The sequence below is a fragment of the Muntiacus reevesi genome, chromosome 7 (assembly GCF_963930625.1).
Source record: "Muntiacus reevesi chromosome 7, mMunRee1.1, whole genome shotgun sequence".
Classification (NCBI taxonomy): Eukaryota; Metazoa; Chordata; class Mammalia; order Artiodactyla; family Cervidae; genus Muntiacus; species Muntiacus reevesi.
Genome location: NC_089255.1, coordinates 82,676,299 through 82,694,519, shown reverse-complemented (window position 1 = coordinate 82,694,519; position 18,221 = coordinate 82,676,299). Strand labels below are relative to the sequence as shown.

Sequence of the window (18,221 nt, the reverse complement as noted above, 5' to 3'; positions counted from 1 at the left end):
GGAAATAAATGAGAGTAATAAATTCAGTTTCAGCAAAATATTGACTTCCTATTCCTGTGACCTTAGGCTTTGCTGATCTGGAAGTTTTAGTTTCCAAGGGAGGAATGCCTATCGGGGGAGACAACAATGACTCTACTAGAGCTCCAGTTCAGACTGCCATCTGGCCACTTCGGCTGCTGAATCGACAGGCAAAGAAGGGGGTTATTACTGTGCTGGCTTGGGTGAGGAACACTGTCTTTCAAGGGGACACTGGGTGCTTTTTATACAGTGAGGGTGAGGCTGTGTCTGGAATGGAGGAGATCCTCCAGGACACGCCTTACTACCGTCTATGTCCTATGACTAAAGTCAAGACAAAACTACAATTGCTCAATCCAGGCAGGGCTGAGAATACCTTAGACCTTTCAAGAATGAACGTTTGGGACACTTCACCAGGCAGGAAACCTGGACAAGCTGAGGTGCTCGCTGAGAGCAAAGAGAATGTGGATTAAGCAGAGAAAGAAGGTACTTATAAACACCAATTGAAATTACATGACCAATTGCAGAAATATGGGCTGTGATAGAGTAGTTCTTCCTTAACATTGGCTATGAAATGTTTCAATATATACATATTTATTAGTCAGATATTTCTGATTGATTCTTCTTCCTAATCATTTAACATAAGATGTATTAGTACTGCTGCTGTTGCTAAGTTGCTTCAGTCGTGTCTGACTCTGTGCGACTCCACAGACGGCAGCCCACCAGGCTCCCCCGTCCCTGGGATTCTCCAGGCAAGAACACTGGAGTGGGTTGCCATTTCCTTCTCCATGTATTAGTAATAGCTAGCTTTACATCTCAGAATTTCAGTCACAGACTATCAAAGAGGGGATGTGAGCCAGATAGGGAGTATGAAGTCCATTTCCCCAAAAACAAAAAAAGAGAGACTTTATAATCTTTTCTGGGGAAATTTGTCCAGGGATAAATATTTCACCTTAGATACAAAATCCCCCCCACCCCGTGACCCACCCTAACCAGAAACACAGAAGCAAAAGAACTCTGGGAAATGTACTTCAGCCCAGTTAAGCTGACACAGTCATCACAAGGAATTTAAAAATGCATAAACTCACTACAAACAGAGAGAAGGGGCCACCGGCAGATGAGAATCTTGTTTTTAAACTCTGAACGACAAAGAACAAACATGAGTGGTAACAAATGGAGCTGCAGTTTAGAGTGCTGGGATCAAAATGGGGCTGGCTTGCCCACAGAAACCCAGGGAGGGTCAGGATTCTCAGATGCCAGGGATGCTGGTGAAAAGATTAGGTAAGACTTGGGGCTAAAATGATGCAAATTAAAATCCATGTTCTAAACCATCAATCAGCCATTCCCTGGGCTTGAACTGTCCCTAAATGCCTGAGTTTGAGGATCCCCTGCTATATGCAACCCACTCCAGTATTCTTGCCTGGAGAATCCTATGGACAGAGGAGCCTGGTGGGCTACAATCCATGGGGTCGCAAAGAGTCGGACACAACTGAGTGACTTCACTTAGCATTAGCAGACGATCCTCTGGCCTATCTCCTACAGCAAAGTCTGACAATTGATGAGGCCCCCCTCCACACGCATAAACAGTACCCCATCAGTTTCACTGTCTCCCTCTCTTAAGTATAAATGGACAATTAAAGATCACAATATATTTGAGGAATGCCTCCAAAATGAAAGGAAGAAAATATGGATCTGGAAGAAAGAGCAATAATGCAAAAAAGCAGAAGAGAACTTAAAAAAAAAAAAAAAAGAACTCTCAAGTTAGTATCCTCAGAGAGAATTCTTCAGATATAGTATCAGTAAATCAAGAACAATTTGCTATATATAAAAAAGGATCAGAACCAGAAGAACTATAGAAATTATTTAATTCTCAAAATAAAATAGGCAACAAAAGGACCAGAAGTATCTCAGAAAGTTTAACAAAATGAGAGAGAACAGAAAGAAATATAGCAGGTTCAAAATCCTACAAATGAGGAGTTCCAGAAAAAGAAAAACAGAAAACAAGAGAAAAAATAAAGAAATAAATGAAGAAATTTCCCAGAGTTAGACTCTAATTTCCAGATGGAAAGGGCCCAGTTCATTAAGTATCCAGTACAGTTAATACTGAACAAATAAAAACCACTATAAAATATTAAAATGATGAAGATTAAATAAAAATTTCCTACTAGTAGGGAGAAACCATCTAAAAAGGAAATGAATCAGAACAGCACAAGTTATACTAGGTAACAAAAGAAAAGAGAATTCTTGCTGACCCTAAACACTGATCCTAAATTATGTTCAACTTCAATGGACATGAGTTTGAGTAAACTCTGGGAGTTGGTGATGGACAGGGAGGCCTGGCCTGCTGCAGTCTATGGGGTCACAAAGAGTCGGACACGACTGAGCGACTGAACTGAACTGAAAACTATTAAATAGTATGGCACTGGTACAAAAACAAACATACATATCAATGGAACAGAAGAGAGAGCCCAAAAACAAACCCAGGCGCATGCAGTCAACTAATTCATGACAAAGGAGCCAAGAATATACACTGGAGATAGGATAGTCTCTTAAATAAATGTTACTGAGAACAGCCAGCCACATGCAAAAGAATGAAACTGGACTACTACCATATATTATACAAAAAATTAACTCAAAATGGATGAAAGACAAGTGTAAGACCTGAAATCATGAAACTTCTAAAAGAAACAAAAGGCAGCAGGCTCCTTGACACAGGTCTTGGCAATGATTTTTTTTATTCTAAACATCAAAAGCAAGGAAACGAAAGCAGGACTACATCAAAAAGTAGGACTGCATCAAACTAAAAAGCTTCTGCACAGTGAAGCAAACCATCAATAAAATGAAAGGGAAGCCTACTGAATGGTAGAAAATATTTGCAAATCATGTTCTGATGGGCTTCCCTGGTGGCTCAGCTGGTAAAGAGTCTGCCTGCAAAGTGGGAGATTTGGGTTCAATCCCCTGGTCTGGAAGATCCCCTAGAGAAGGAAATGGCAACCCACTCCACTATTCTTGCCTGGGAAATTCCATGGATGGAGGAGCCTGACAGACTACCATTCATGGAATCACAAAGAGTCGAACACGACTGATCAAGTTCATGTATCTGATAAGGGGCTAATTACAAAATATAAAAAGAACTCATGCAACTCAATAGCAAAATATGAGACAACCTGATTTTAAAATGAGCAGATCTAAAACAAAATAAAAATAAAGTAAAATGAGCAGATCTAAACAGACATTTTTCCAAAGCAGACACACAGATGGCCAAGAGGTACATGAAAAGATGCCCTATACCAGTAACGGAAATGCAAATCAAAACCACAATGAGATGCTACTTTACACTTGTTAGAAAGGCTATTGTCAAGAAGACTAGAAATAACAAGTGTTGGTAAGGATACAGAGAAAAGGGAACCCTTGTGCACTGTTGGTGGGAATGTAAACTGGTGTAGCTATTATGGAAAACAGTATGGAGGCTCTTCAAAAAACTAAAAATAGAATTATCATGTGACCCAGCAATTCCATTTCTGGGTATTTACTGGAGAAGAAAACGAAAAAACTAACTCAAAAAGATACATGCCCTCCGGCCCCCCACCATGTTCACTGCAGCATTACTTACAATAGCCAAGATATGGAAACAACTTATGTGTCCACTGATGAATGAATGAACAAAGAAGATGTAGCATATACTGGATGGAATGTTACAAGAATAAAATCTTGCTATTTGTGACAATATAAATGGACCACCAGGGAATTATGCTAACTAAGTTAAATATGACCTCTCTTAGATGTGGAATCTTAGAAAACAAATTTAATTAATTAAAAAACCAAGCTCTTAGATACAGAGAACACATTGATAGTTGCCAGAGGTGGGGTGTGGGAGGTGGGAGAAATGGGTAAACTTTTTATTTTCTTTTGTTTTTTAGTTTAAATAAATTATAATAAAATATATTCAACTTCAAATTATATACTCAAATTACTAATCAAGTGTGAAGTTAGATTAAAACATTTTCAGGCATACAAGAGTTCAGGGAACTTACTTCCAACCCACAATTTTTTAGTTAATTGAACAAGCACTCCAGGAAAAGGAGGCACTAAACCACAAACAGAAAGCCATGAGACTCAACAAACCGTCAATCCAATCTAGAATAAGAGTCAAAGGAAATGATGGAATAACAGCCACATGACAGATCTTCAGAGCAGCCAACCAACCCAGGTAAAAGCAAGAGGATGGCACGAATTTGGGAGAGAGATCTCAAGAGAAAAAGAGGTGCTTTTGGGACTGGAGTTAACAGGATTATTTTAAAGATGTTGCAAGAAGAACAGCAACTGGAAATTCTAAAAAAAAAAAAGAAGGTTATTAAACTAAAGAAAACGTAATCAGTATACTGCTCACCTCTATGAACAACATTACTTACTGATTTATTTAAAAACAATGATATAAATATGTTGGGCAGATGGGGTTACAGAACTAAATTTTAAGAACTAAATTTTACCTATCAGAATAGGAAGTAAATAAGTAGTATTTAAAATGTATAAAAGAAAAAAAAGGGGGGGATGGGAAGGGACAGGAAAAATAAATAAATAAAACATATAAATGACAAAAGGAACAGCACATTCTTTAGTAATATGAGGTAATTACCAAAAGAAACAGCTGAAGAATTAGAAGCTGTTGTTAGCATCTAAACACATTGAGGGTGGTTTGGAGCAGTGGGCAGTTATTTCTCTTGATTTTTAAAAAAATCATATGCATGTATCATTTTGATTAAAAATGTATTTCTTTAACAGACACACAAAGAGTGTAAACTTTAACCAGGAAAAGGGCTTCTTCTGAGACCACAAGAACAATGAGGATTGCAACTTAAGTAGTGGTAAGGCAGAGAAGAAAGTTTCAAAGGGCCTGAAAGCCTTGATTCTCTCTCTGGGGCAGGGAGCAAAATTAAGGATACAAAGAGAAACAATGTTTACTGAGACAGAGAAGGCAGCATTAACACAGAATATCTATGCAAAACAGTGAAGGCTTGACACAGTTATTATTGGACAAAGGGGAAAGGAGCTGACCAAATGCTTGTCAAAGGTACACCGCAGGGAAGTCCAGGTTAGGATGCCACATTTCCACTTTGATCCCTGGTCAGGGAACTAATATCCCACAAGCCGCATGGCCCAGCCAAAAAAACGGTATGTCTCAATGCTAAGGACAGAGACCACATATTTATGAAGGAAAAAAGGATGCCATTTCAGGTTTTGTGATGATTTGGTTCCTTTTCTTGAAGTTACATTCATTAATTTATTAAAGTGCCTAGAATAACATGTTAGGCCATTAAAAAGGTGTAAAATCATCTGTTCTGTAATCAATCCAGGAATTATTAGTTCCTATCAGTGGTAAGAGAAGCCTATACACAATATACAAATCAGTATAAGAACATTCTTTAATATGTTAGGTAGTATTATAATCAACTTCAGAATATGAATGAACTACTTTCTAACTAATCTGTGAATGCCCTAAGTATTTTATCCATAACTGAGATATTTGGCATATGCAACATTTATTGAACACCTACTAATTGTCAAGTATTGTGTTAGTGCTGTAAATAAATTGATACCTAACCGCAAGTTCAGAGTCCATAAGAAGAATGAGACAAGTAAATCAACAATCAGAACAGAATTTGATAAATGTGGGGCGTGTTGGTCTCGCTCACTGAAGTATTCCCAATGTCTGACTCACTGAAGGTTCTCAACACATTAACTACAGAAGTCCCATCCCCAGGGCAGAAAAAATAGGAATCGATAAAGCAAAAGATGACAGAAAAGGGATTACGAACAAAGTGCAGAGCACGTGCAAAGGCCAGAGGAAAGGATAAAGGAAGCAGGAAGCACTAAAAGGTGTGAAGATAAAGAAATGAACAAGGCAGAAAAGCTGTAAAAGGTAATGAAATCACTTCTGTAAACCTCATGCCTGCATATATAATACAGTGTCCATGAAAGGGGAGGGTGTTTTGCTTTCACATAAAATTGCTGACCAGCAGCCAAGGATCATCATTTTATTTTTATTTTGGTGGTCAGAAATATGTTAAACCAACTGAAATATACTTTCAGCACTACATACAAATGGCAACCACTAATAGTTATCAATACTGCACTTGAAATTTTTCAAAGTTGAAGGATGTTACAAAATGTCAAACTATCAAAACCTTTTTGATTTATAAAGTAAAGACCTTTTCGGCCCTTGGAATAAATGTATTAAAAGTTACTCATATTAAACATACATACAAAAATAAGCCATCTTCACATCAACACAATGAAATACTATGACCTTTTTAACATATAAAAACGTATTGGAAATAAAGTACAAACATAGTATACATTTGCTCAATACAATCACACAAAACACACGCATTGTACACTGGCTAGATGAAATGAAAAATAGACAAACATCTGGTGTTTAAATATTTTGAAAATTTTTGCTTGTATAGTTAGGTATTTCAGAAACTTCTAAAAGATAAATTTAATCCTGTTTTTTTCCCTCTTAGCTTCATTTGTAAGCATCTCTCTATGTCATTAAATATTTACTGTAAACATTAAACTCATGCCTAAAACTAGGCATGAGACCATTAGAACTAGGAACAAATTTTCAAAATGTGATACAAAAAATACAATCCAAATTGGGTACAAAAACTTAAGAGGGATACAGAAATATAAATACCCTTAAACAAGATAATAATGTCTGATTATCACAATATTTATATAAACACACATCAGCAGATCATGGAAATCACAAGATGCTAAATTCTGGAATCGAATGCTTGCCCTTTTGGTTTTCACGTGAAATATCATTTTCTAATATGTATAACTAAGATTTTAAAATCAAAATTCCAAAGAGAAGTAAACATTATAAACAGAAACAGCCATGAAAAATGGAAGCATTAAGAAAAAGTATGGTATTAATAGACCCTTGCTAATCCTAGTAAGATAGCTACAGAATGGAAGAGGTCATAATTTCAATCCTAAAACTAACCACAAGTGGGTAAAACTGATCAGAAATCTTGATATTATAAAAATGTCAGTTCTTCCTCAATATCATCAATAGAATCTATACGATGTTCATCAAAATTCCAGCAGTTTTTTTTTCTTTTTTTTAAGTGACAAGCTACTTACATTATAGGGGAAATAGAAAGGACCAAGCATAGTCAAGATAATCCAGATCAGGGGTCAGCAAGCTATGGCCCATGCTTCAAACTCAGTTAAGAGTAATTTTTAAAATATTTCATAGGCTAATGAAAGCAACAAAGAAAAATGTTTCAAAGAGACTAAATATGGACCACAAAGCCTAAAAACATTTACCATCCGGCCCTTTACAGAAACAGTTTGGTCACCCCTGATCTAGAAACACAGAATTGGAGGACTTACACTAAGAGAGATCAGGATTCATTATGAAGCTATAGAAATTAAAACTGTATGACACTGGTGGAAGGACAGACAGACAAATCCACACATATATTCACTTATGATGAAGGAGACACTGCAAAGTAGTAAGAAAAAGATGCTTTTTTTCAATAGATGGTACTGGTGTCAACTTGATAGCTATATAGAAAACAATGAAATTTATACCCTGCCTCATACCATATGGTAACCAAAAAAAAAAAAAACTATAAGGATCGTTGGTTTTAAAATAAAAAGTAAGACAATAAAAGACAAAAGATAATAATGTATTTATGACCTTGGAGTAAGCAAAGATTTCTGAAATAAGACATGAAAAAGCACAAATCATAAAGAAAAGATCAGTAAATTAGACTACTAAATTAAAAAACCAAGAATATCTATTAATCAAAAGATACCATTCACTCTTAGGGTTCATTTCGGCTCACTGGATCCAATTTTGGTTTTTAAATTTTTTTTTAAACAGTTCTGTTTTTAAGGATTGATAGTTCATGACTTTATCTCTTACAGGCCTTCCTAAGAACAGAGAGAAAATTCACCTTTTGAAAAACAGAACAAAGCTTATCTTGCAATTACCATATAGGTCCACTGAATTCTTTCATAAATCTAAGATACATTATGGGATCTTCAGTGACTTTTTTTCCTATATAATGAAATATTTTGTGATTTTCTAATCCTAGAATTCATTATTATTCATCATTACTTATCAATTACCCCCAACTATGCTAAAGGTTAAAATATGAAGACAACAAAAGAATGATAGAATTGTGAAATAAGCTGTCACCCCTCCTGTGTTGCCCAAAATATTGCAGTCTGCTTTTAGGCTTCATTGAGCACAATTGAGAATTGAGAAATTTTCATATCCTGACAAAAGTGTCAGAGAAAGTTGTGTCAAAATTATTAGATGAATTAAAGATAAATGCAGAGACAGCTATACTCTAGGTTCTAATAAAAATGTGAAATTAATCATACAAGCGAATCTCTTAAGAGTCCTCAGATGACAATATTCTAGATGAATATTCTCAAACTCAAGAGAGGATGAGTGAACAATATATTTCTAAGGACAGAAAGGAAATATGGCATTGTCAGCCAGCTATTAAACAGAAAAAGACTTCCTCATGTATCTTTGGCAAGAACCTAGACCATTTTGCTTTGCTAAAAGAATACATGACAGAATTATTTCATCTTCTATAATGTCTTAAAAAGAATTCATTTGAATCAGTTCTAATGAGATGGATGAAACTGGAGCCCATTATACAGAGTGAAGTAAGCCAGAAAGATAAAGAACATTACAGTATACTAACGCATATATACGGAATTTAGATAGATGGTGGCGATAACCCTATATGCAAAACAGAAAAAGAGACACAGAAGTACAGAACAGACTTTTGAACTCTGGGGGAGAACGTGAGGGTGGGATGTTTTGAAAGAACAGCATGTATATTATCTATGGTGAAACGGACCACCAGCCCAGGTGGGATACATGAGTCAGGTGCTCGGGCCTGGTGCACTGGGAGGACCCTGAGGAGTCGGGTGGAGAGGGAGGTGGGAGGGTGGATCGGGATGGGGAATACGTGTAACTCTATGGCTGATTCATGTCAATGTATGACAAGACCCACTGAAATGTTGTAGAGTGATTGGCCTCCAACTAATAAAATAATATTTAAAAAAAAAAAAAAAACAAAAAAAAACCCACTTTCTAATGCAGGGGACTAGGGTTCAATTCCTGGTTGGGGAACTATTCATAAGACCCCATATACCAAGGGGCAACTAAGACCATGCCCCACAACTAGAGAAAGCCCACAAGCTGCAACAAAGACCTGTCACGGCCAACATTAAAAGGAAAGTTTTCCCCCATTAAATACAGTGCTATTGTCGGCTTTTCCAGTGCTTGATGTTGCAAATCATTCTCTCGTCGGTGGATACAAATGGAAGGACCCAGGCTGGCTGCCCCAGGCGGAGGTCCCGTTATTGAAGGTCTGCAGAATTAACCTATGGCACACTTGTGGTCTAAGAGAAAGTCTCCTATTAAAGATGAAGACAGGAGGTCCTTGTTTCAATTCAGACTTCCATTTACTGTCAGTCCCTGAGCATTATATTTAATGAACAGATGGATGGCCTTTCCATCCTGGGGAACTGGAAATGATGGTCCTGACTGCTGGGCTTGAACAGGAGTGAACAGGAGAGCAACCCACACCGGCTTAAATCCCATGAACGCTTTTTTTCCTACTATATACAAGGAGTGGAGAAACTTTTTTTTAAAATCTTTCAGTCACACCACGATGGGATTTTAGTTCCTTGACCAAGGATTGAACTCAGGCCCCTTGCATTGGCAGCACTGTCTTAACCACTAGACTGCCAGGGATGTCCCGAGAAACACTTCAAGTGAAACATGAAGAAAGAGAATGCAGTAGAAACCCTCTATTAAGTATTATTTAATGGTTATATAATGTTTCCTGTCCCAATAAACATCATCTGACTCTTCCCCTATTAAAAAAAAAAAAAAAAAAAGAATACATGACAGAATTATTTCATCTTCTATAATGTCTGTGTGCCAAAATTTACTGGATGCAAGAATTTTTAGTCTTAAAGTTTTATTAAAATTTCTAGTAAGTTGTTTTCCTTATCCCTTTATTCTTACTTCTGTAAGTTATTTATAGAGTTATTTTTAAATTAAAAAAAATAAAAAGGTTCCACTGGACCATCTAAATAGTACAGTGAAGACTAGTACTTTTCTAGTAGTAGTACTTTTCTTATCTGAAGGTTAAGAATGCAAAAAGTGCTGCAGAGTGAGAAATAGTCAAGACAATTTAGACATAGGATATACAAAGAACTGATATCTAGTCTATATAAAGAACTCCTACAAACCAGTAAGAAAAAAAACAACCCAACAGAAAAATAGGGAAAAGACTTGAACCGGTGTTTCACAAGAGGAAATCCAACTGAATGATAATCAAATAGAAGCCAATTTCATTCATCATCAGGGAAATATAAATTAAATCCATATTACAGTATCACTAGACACCCACCAAGACTGCTAAAATTTTAAAGTTCAATAATACCAAGTGTTGAGGAGGGTATAAAAAAATTGCAGTACAGAAACACTGATGATGAGAGTATAAACTGACACAACCACTTTGGACAACTGACTATATTTATCAAAGTAGAATATTATTCATACTCCTGTGACAAAGCAATTCTGATCCTTGGTGTACACATCTAAACAAAATTAAGTACAAACACACATGCACACATACACACGTGCGTATCTAAAGGGACATATATAGCACCAAAGGCACAATGCAGTGTTATGCTAGAAAACTCAAATGACCACCAAATTAGAATGGATGAACACATTGGTATATTCACACAATAAAACCCCGTACAGGAACGAGGATGACCACCACCGACGAATCTCACAACCACATAAGGTCAAGGAAAAGGTGCCAGACTTAAAAAAGTACATACAGCATGAGTCCATTTACCAAAATACAAAGTTCAGAAATAGGCAAAAATAACCATTCACGTAAGAAGTTGGTACAGTGGTTACCTTGGGATAAGGAAAAATGGGAAGGGGCATGAGCAAGACTTGTCAGTTCAGTTCAGATGCTCAGTCATGTCCGGCTCTTTGCAACCGCATTGATTGCCGCATGCCAGGCTTCCCTGTCCATCAACAACTCCTGGGAGTTTACTCAAATTCATGTCCATTGAGTCAGTGACGCCACCCAACCATCTCATCCTGTCGCCCCCTTCTCCTCCTGCCCTCAATCTTTCCCAGCATCAGGGTCTTTTCAAATGAGTCACTTCACATCAGGTGACCAAAGTACTGGAGTTTCAGCTTCAGCACCAGTCCTTCCAATGACTATTCAGGACTGATTCCCTTTAGGACGGACTGGTTTGACGTCCTTGCAGCCCAAAGGACTCTCAAGAGTATTCTCCAACAACACAGTTCAAAAGCATCAATTCTTCCATGCTTAGCTTTCATTATAGCCCAACTCTCACATCCACACCTGACTACTGAAGAACCATAGCCTTGACTAGACGGACCTTTGTTGGCAAAGTAATGTCTCTGCTTTTTAATATGCTGTCTAGGTTGGTCATAACTTTTCTTCCAAGGAGTAAGCGTCTTTTAATTTCATGGCTGCAGTCACCGTCTCCAGTGACTTTGGAGCTCCAAAAAATCAAGTCTGTCACTGTTTCCACCATTTCCCCATCTACTTGCCATGAAGTGATGGAACCAGATGCCATGATCTTAGTTTTCTGAATGTTGAGCTTTAAGCCAACTTTTTCACTCTCCTCTTTCACTTTCATCAAGAGGCTCTTTAGTTCTTCACTTTCTGCCATAAGGGTGGTGTCATCTGCATATCTGAGGTTATTGATATTTCTCCTGGCAATCTTGATTCCAGCTTGTGCTTCCTCCAGCCCAGCATTTCTCGTGATGTACTCTGCATATAAGTTAAAAAAGCAGACTGACAATATACAGCCTTGACGTACTCCTTTTCCTATTTGGAACAAGTCTGTTGTTCCATGTCCAGTCCTAACTGTTGCTTCCTGACCTGCATACAGGTTTCTCAAGAGGCAGGTCAGGTGGTCTGGTATCCCCATCTCTTTAAGAATTTTCCAGTTTACGGTGAGCCACACAGTCAAAGGCTTTGACATAGTCAATAAAGCAGAAATTTATGTTTTTCTGGGATTTTCTTGCTTTTTCAATAATCCAACGAATGCTGGCAATTTGACCTCTGGTTCCTCTGCCTTTTCTAAAACCAGCTTGAACATCTGGAAGTTCTCGGTTCACATACTGTTAAAGCCTAGCTTGGAGAATTTTCAGCATTACTTTACTAGTGTGTGAGATGACTGCAATTGTGCAGTAGTTGGAGCATTCCTTGGCATTGCCTTTCTTTGGGACTGGAATGAAAACTGACCTTTTCCAGTCCTGTGGCCACTGCTGAGTTTTCCAAATTTGCTGGCATATTGAGTGCAGCACTTTCACAGCATCATCTTTTAGGATTTGAAATAGCTCAACTGGAATTATATCACCTCCACTGCTTTGTTCATAGTGATGCTTCCTAAGGCCCACTTGACTTCGCATTCCAGGATGTCTGGCTCTAGGTGAGTGATCATACCATTGTGATTATCTGGGTTTTGAAGATCTTTTTTGTATAGTTCTGTGTATTCTTGCCACCTCTTCTTACTATCTTCTGTTTTTATTAGGTCCATACCATCTCTGTCCTTTATTGAGCCCATCTTTGCATGAAAAGTTCCCTTAATACCCCTAATCTTCTTGAAGAGATCTCTAGTCTTTCTAATTCTATTGTTTTCCTCTATTTCTTTGCACTGATCACTGAGGAAGGCTTTCTTATCTCTCACTACTATTCTTTGGAATTTGCATTCAAAGGGGTATAGCTTTCCTTTTCTCCTTTGCTTTTTGCTTCTCTTCTTTTCACAGCTATTTGTAAGGCCTCCTGAGACAGCCATTTTGCTTTTTTGCATTTCTTTTTCTAGGGGATGGTCTTGATCCCTGTCTCCTGTACAATGTCACAAACCTCTATCCATAGTTCATCAGGCACTCTGTCTATCAGATCTAATCCCTTGAATCTATTTCTCACTTCTACTGTATAATCCTAAGGGATTTTTAGGTCATATGTGAATGGTCTAGTGGTTTTCCCTACTTTCTTCAGTTTACATCTGAATTTGGCAATAAGAAATTCATGATATGAGTCACAATCAGCTCCCGGTCTTGTTTTTGCTGACTGTATAGAGCTTCTCCATCTTTGGCTGCAAACAATACAATCAATCTGATTTTGGTATTGACCATCTGGTGATGTCCATGTGTAGAGTCTTCTCTTGTGTTGCTGGAAGAAGTGTTTGCTATGACCAGTGCGTTCACTTAGCAAAACTCTATTAGCCTTTGCCCTGCTTCATTCTGTACTCCAAGGCCAAATTTGCATGTTACGCCAGGTGTTTCTTGACTTCCTACTTTTCCATTCCAATCCCCTATAATGAAAAGGACATCTTTTTGGGGTGTTAGTTCTAGAAGATCTTGTAGGTCTTCATAGAACTGTTCAACTTCAGCTCCTTCAGCATTACTGGTTGGGGCACAGACTTGGATTACCATGATAGTGAATGATTTGCCTTGGAAATGAAGAGAGATCATTCTACTGTTTTTCAGACTGCATCAGACACCATTAATTTCTATTTCTTGATTTGAGTAGGGCCTAGCTATTCGTGAAAATTTACTAAGGCATACACTTATGATTTTGTACATATGATTTCTGTATGTTACTCTTCAATAAAAAAGTTTTATTACTGAAACTAAAAGACACTTGGAAACCAACATCTACTAACATGACAGTTTACTGGAGCAAGGGTAGGTCTTCTACAAGGCCTGGTGAATTCAATGATACATACACATATATACAGTTTCAAAAAGCTGCCTCAGATGCTCAACAATGTGGTATGCTATTTACATATAATGCAGTTATGTTACTCGACTTCTTGTAAACCTTCAGTTTTTAAAAAGCAGTCTAAATCCAGAATTTTCAGAAAACTGTGAGCAGGATTAAGGTAAAAAATGTGAGCAGCATCTAATTCAGGGACAAAAAATGACATTCTTATCAAAGCTGCAGGTGGAAAAGAGCTGGGAAAGGGTATCTCATACCTAAAAGCACTGTAACCTCCATTCACCAAGATTTCAGCAGACTGGAATGCAGGCCCAAACCTAACTAGACAAAATGTAAAGTCTTGGGAAAAGATAAGAAAAAGAAAAAATAAAAAAGACAAAAAACTGTACAAATTCAGGGTGAGAGAGAACTGGTTTAATAACAGTAAGATGAAAAAGACCTAGGAGGCCAAACTGATGTTACACTCAACACGAGTCAACACCATGAGAGTACTGAACCCCCACCAAAAAAAGCAGTATGTTCAGCTATATAAGTACATTCTTTACGTCAAAGTCAGTAACAAGCCTATGGTCTGCTCCATCTGAAGTATGTGTTCATTCTGAAGCAGACTGACAAACCAAGAGCTCTTCAAAGGACCATAAACAATAAAGCAGGAGAAAGCTAGGAACCATGAACATTACAGCAGAAAGCTAGAACCAATGTTAGTGTGAAAAGAACAGAACTTCAGCTTATGTGATGGCAGAGCAGAACGGGTAAGGCCGGTGGAGACAAGAGGATGGTCTTTAAACAATGGTAGGTACACCCTGAAGAAGAACAGGGTAAGCCACTATGTACTGCACCACACAGGCAGATCTAGAATCAACATGTAGGAGTCAAAGTAACATCTATGTTCAATGTAAGAAATAAAATCTCTAGAAAACTGTCAACACCATATAGGGCAGTGCTGCTCATTGCAGTGGCAATGCTGAAGTAGAGTCCATCAACTGCTTGTCACAGGAAGAGCAATGGACTTAAGAGTGGATCAGAAAGCCTTGGATTCTAACCCCATCTCAGCCATCATAGCCATATTTGCTATGACATCCGAGGCAATTTATATATAACCTCTCCAAATCTCAGCTCCCTTTACCCATTTACTTCATGAGATGATGGAGAAGAACAAATAAGGTAATGTGCAAGACCCAGGATGACAAACTAAAATGCAACACCAAGGTGAGTTGCTATAGAGGGAAAATTACACTAGATAATTGATAAGATCCTCCTAGCGCTGAAATTATTAACTGTATCTTAAGGCAAGAAAAAACTTAAAATAGGTCCTAAATTTACTAAAGTAAGATTTTGGTAGGCAGGAGAGAGAAAACATTAGTAGGCCAGAAAGAAAGGAGCAGGAAGCCTATGTTGTATGGGAACGACAGAGGTTACAAGAATGCCACACACGTCAGTTACCAATGCTCTCAATCCAGGAGTTAAGCAGGAAGTCAAAGCAAGATGAAACACATGCCAAATAAACCCAGACTACAAATGCGCTTCTAATCACTGACAGGATGAACACCATTGGATCATAGCATGAGACACAGAGCTTAACTAGCACTCTTGCACGTGGGACCCTGGGCTCAGCCCCCACTGTTGGAGGCAGGCTCACCTCCCCCACTTCATGATCCTGAGCAAGACCCGAATCCTCTCCAGCCCTGGTCTGTAAAGGGAAAATGTAGGGATAAACCTGCCAAGTTCACAGGCTACCAAGAAGACTCCATGGGATAATATATGTAATGCCTCTGACAAGGCTTCTGGTACTCAGAGGAATTCGTGTCAATTGCCTCTAATTAGCTTTCATTTTTGGATGGAGTTTTGTTTTCTGAATATAAACTTGGGGAATAAATAAAAGACATATTTTGTTTTCAAATATTGAATTTAGGTAATGTAGACCCATCGACACTGAGATGGAAAACTAACCAATACTGATAAGTGAAAAATCAAGTTACAAAATAATATTACTTAGTATGATTCAATTTTTAATGACATATGTTTTAAAAATTATGTCCAGATGGTAGAATTAGGTGACATATACTTTTTTCAATACTTTCTTATTCTGTCTAAATTTTGTGTAAGGAGTATATATTTCCAGTACAATTTCCAACTGGAAAAAATTCTGATTGAAAATGTTTTTCTATAAGAAAATCATCATTTAGGCCAACTTTGGGGAAAAATATTTTTACAAATTTGGAAAAATAAATTAACCCCTTTTAAAAGGTAAAAGAAAAAATTTAGAAACTACTGGTAAATATTTTTTGTGCTTTTCTAAATAAAAATGTGGTTCAGACAAGAGAAAAGCATCTCTTAAATAGAGGAAAATATAAAGGATAAAAGTTCCATGGGGGCAGGGATTTTATCTATTATGTTATATTCACTGCTAGAAGCACAGAGCAGAAACTTAATAAATATTTGCTGAACAAATGGATAAAAGTCCTGTTTACCCTTAAATTTCACTGCCTATTTCACCAGACACTTATTCATTTTTATCTGCAACAGCTAGCACATCATCTCACAAAAAGAAGTTACCAATCCATTTATTTGTCAAATCAACAAAGAGTAAAAAAGATCAATAAATAAATAATGATTTTGAAGCTGAAAGTCAAAGTCACTAAGAAACTGGTAAGCATTACTTTAAAACCACTACATTCATCCTGGAATAAAATCTCTACATACAGGATAAAAGCAGCGACATCAAGGAAAGGCGGTATGTTGCCATTTCTAGATTTCATTATCCCATGTCTAAAGAGTGAACAATACTAACATTATTCATTGTAAACCAGGAATGTATATAAAAGTACAAACAGAATGTAAAAGCCTACTCAACCTACACCAGCAAAACAGCCATCATCCACCCCCTACCACTTCCCACTCCCTCCCCAAATAAAAAGGCAGACCTACCTTGGGCCTCTTGGACCTTCCAAGTAACTGCTTCTAGGAGGATCTGGAAGCAGTCCACCTGACCTCCCTGGCATATCCTTGACTGCGGTGAGTGGCTGAGATGGAGCAGCTGAAGACTCCCCAAGTCCTGGCTCGGATGAGAACGAACTGTACGGCAGAGTAGACTTGCTCAGAGGAGCTTTGGAATTCACTTGGTCTGATGGGCCAAGAGCTGACTGCAGTGGAGGATGGTAAACCGAGGGTGGGGCTGAACCAAAAGACACAGGGGTGGGCAGCAGTGCTGGTCGAGGTTTCTCGGGAACTTGTGAGTTCTGAGAGCTGGAGGCCGGTGGAACTGGGGCTGCTGTCAAGGGAGGAGGCATCCCCTGGGGAACTCCGGGGGGAGGGATTCCTGGAGGAGGTGTGGCTGAAGACAGCGGGGCAAGGGGCATGACAGGGGGAGGTGCAGTCGAAGACAGAGAAGGTGGTGGAAGGACCGGCGGCGGCCCTGCTGAGGACAGAGAAGGCGGGGGGAGGACGGGCGGTGGCCCCGCGGAAGAAAGAGATGGAGGCATCACAGGTGGGGGCACAGAGCTCGGTAGAGACGGTGGCATCACGGGTGGGGGCATGCCAGGTGGTGGGACTGACGTTGGCAGGGCTGGGGGCATCACTGGCGGTGGCAGCGATGGTGGCAATACCGGCGGGGGCATCGTTGGCGGGGGCGGAGGCATCTGAGAATAGGGGACAAACGGGGGTGGCATGGACATGTTCCCCATGTACTGGTTCTTCACGTTCTGAAGTGCGCTGACTTTGTCCTGGAGATAGGTCTGAGTGGCTTTCATGTGTCCCTGCCACGTTTTCCACTGCTTCTCATACTCCTGGAGCTGATCTTTGTGAGGGTAGGAGTGGAGCTGCTCCTCCCAGAGCTGAAACTCCCGCTCCCATTCTTGGTAGAGGTGTTGGAACTGCTGCTGCTGCATCTCGTAGTGCCGCATCTGCACATCTACGGACATGGTCTATGAACAGAGGGATGCAAATGACTCTTAAGACATTCACAGGAGAGAAGTAATTTTGAGCTGAAATATCAAGGAGTCAAGGGCGCTTGAAGCCTTATGAACTCGGAGCACAACACTAAGGAACGCTAAGGATAAGCTTGTTAAATCCCTTCAATAGTGACCATTCGCCTTTCTCCTTTTAACTTAATTATGTAAGTTATCACAGAGTCGGAAAAAAAAATCAACTGCACTTCCCTGGTGGCGCAGTGGGTAAGAAATCTGCCTGCCAACACAGGGGACCTGAGCTTGATCCCTGCTCAGGGAAGATCCCATATGCCCACAACGAAGCCCACGTGCCACAACTACTGAGACTGTGATCTAGATCCCACGAGCCACAACTACTGAGCATTCCTGCTGCAACTGCCGAAACCCATGCGCCTAGAGCCTGTGCTCTGCAACAAGAGAAGCCACT

At 38.9% G+C, this 18,221-nt stretch overlaps 1 protein-coding gene across 2 annotated transcripts in view; it reads right to left on the bottom strand.

Annotated features, from left to right (window-relative positions):
• Positions 1-18,221, bottom strand: part of YLPM1 (YLP motif containing 1) — a 63,754-nt gene that overhangs the window by 32,977 nt on the left and 12,556 nt on the right. For both annotated transcript variants that reach the window (XR_010663871.1, XM_065940074.1), the window contains exon 4: positions 16,776-17,770. Coding sequence is in view for 1 of the 2 variants with exons in the window: in XM_065940074.1 (XP_065796146.1) it covers positions 16,776-17,770 (995 nt within the window). In the remaining variant the exon portion in view is untranslated. The remainder of the gene's footprint in view (positions 1-16,775; positions 17,771-18,221) is intronic.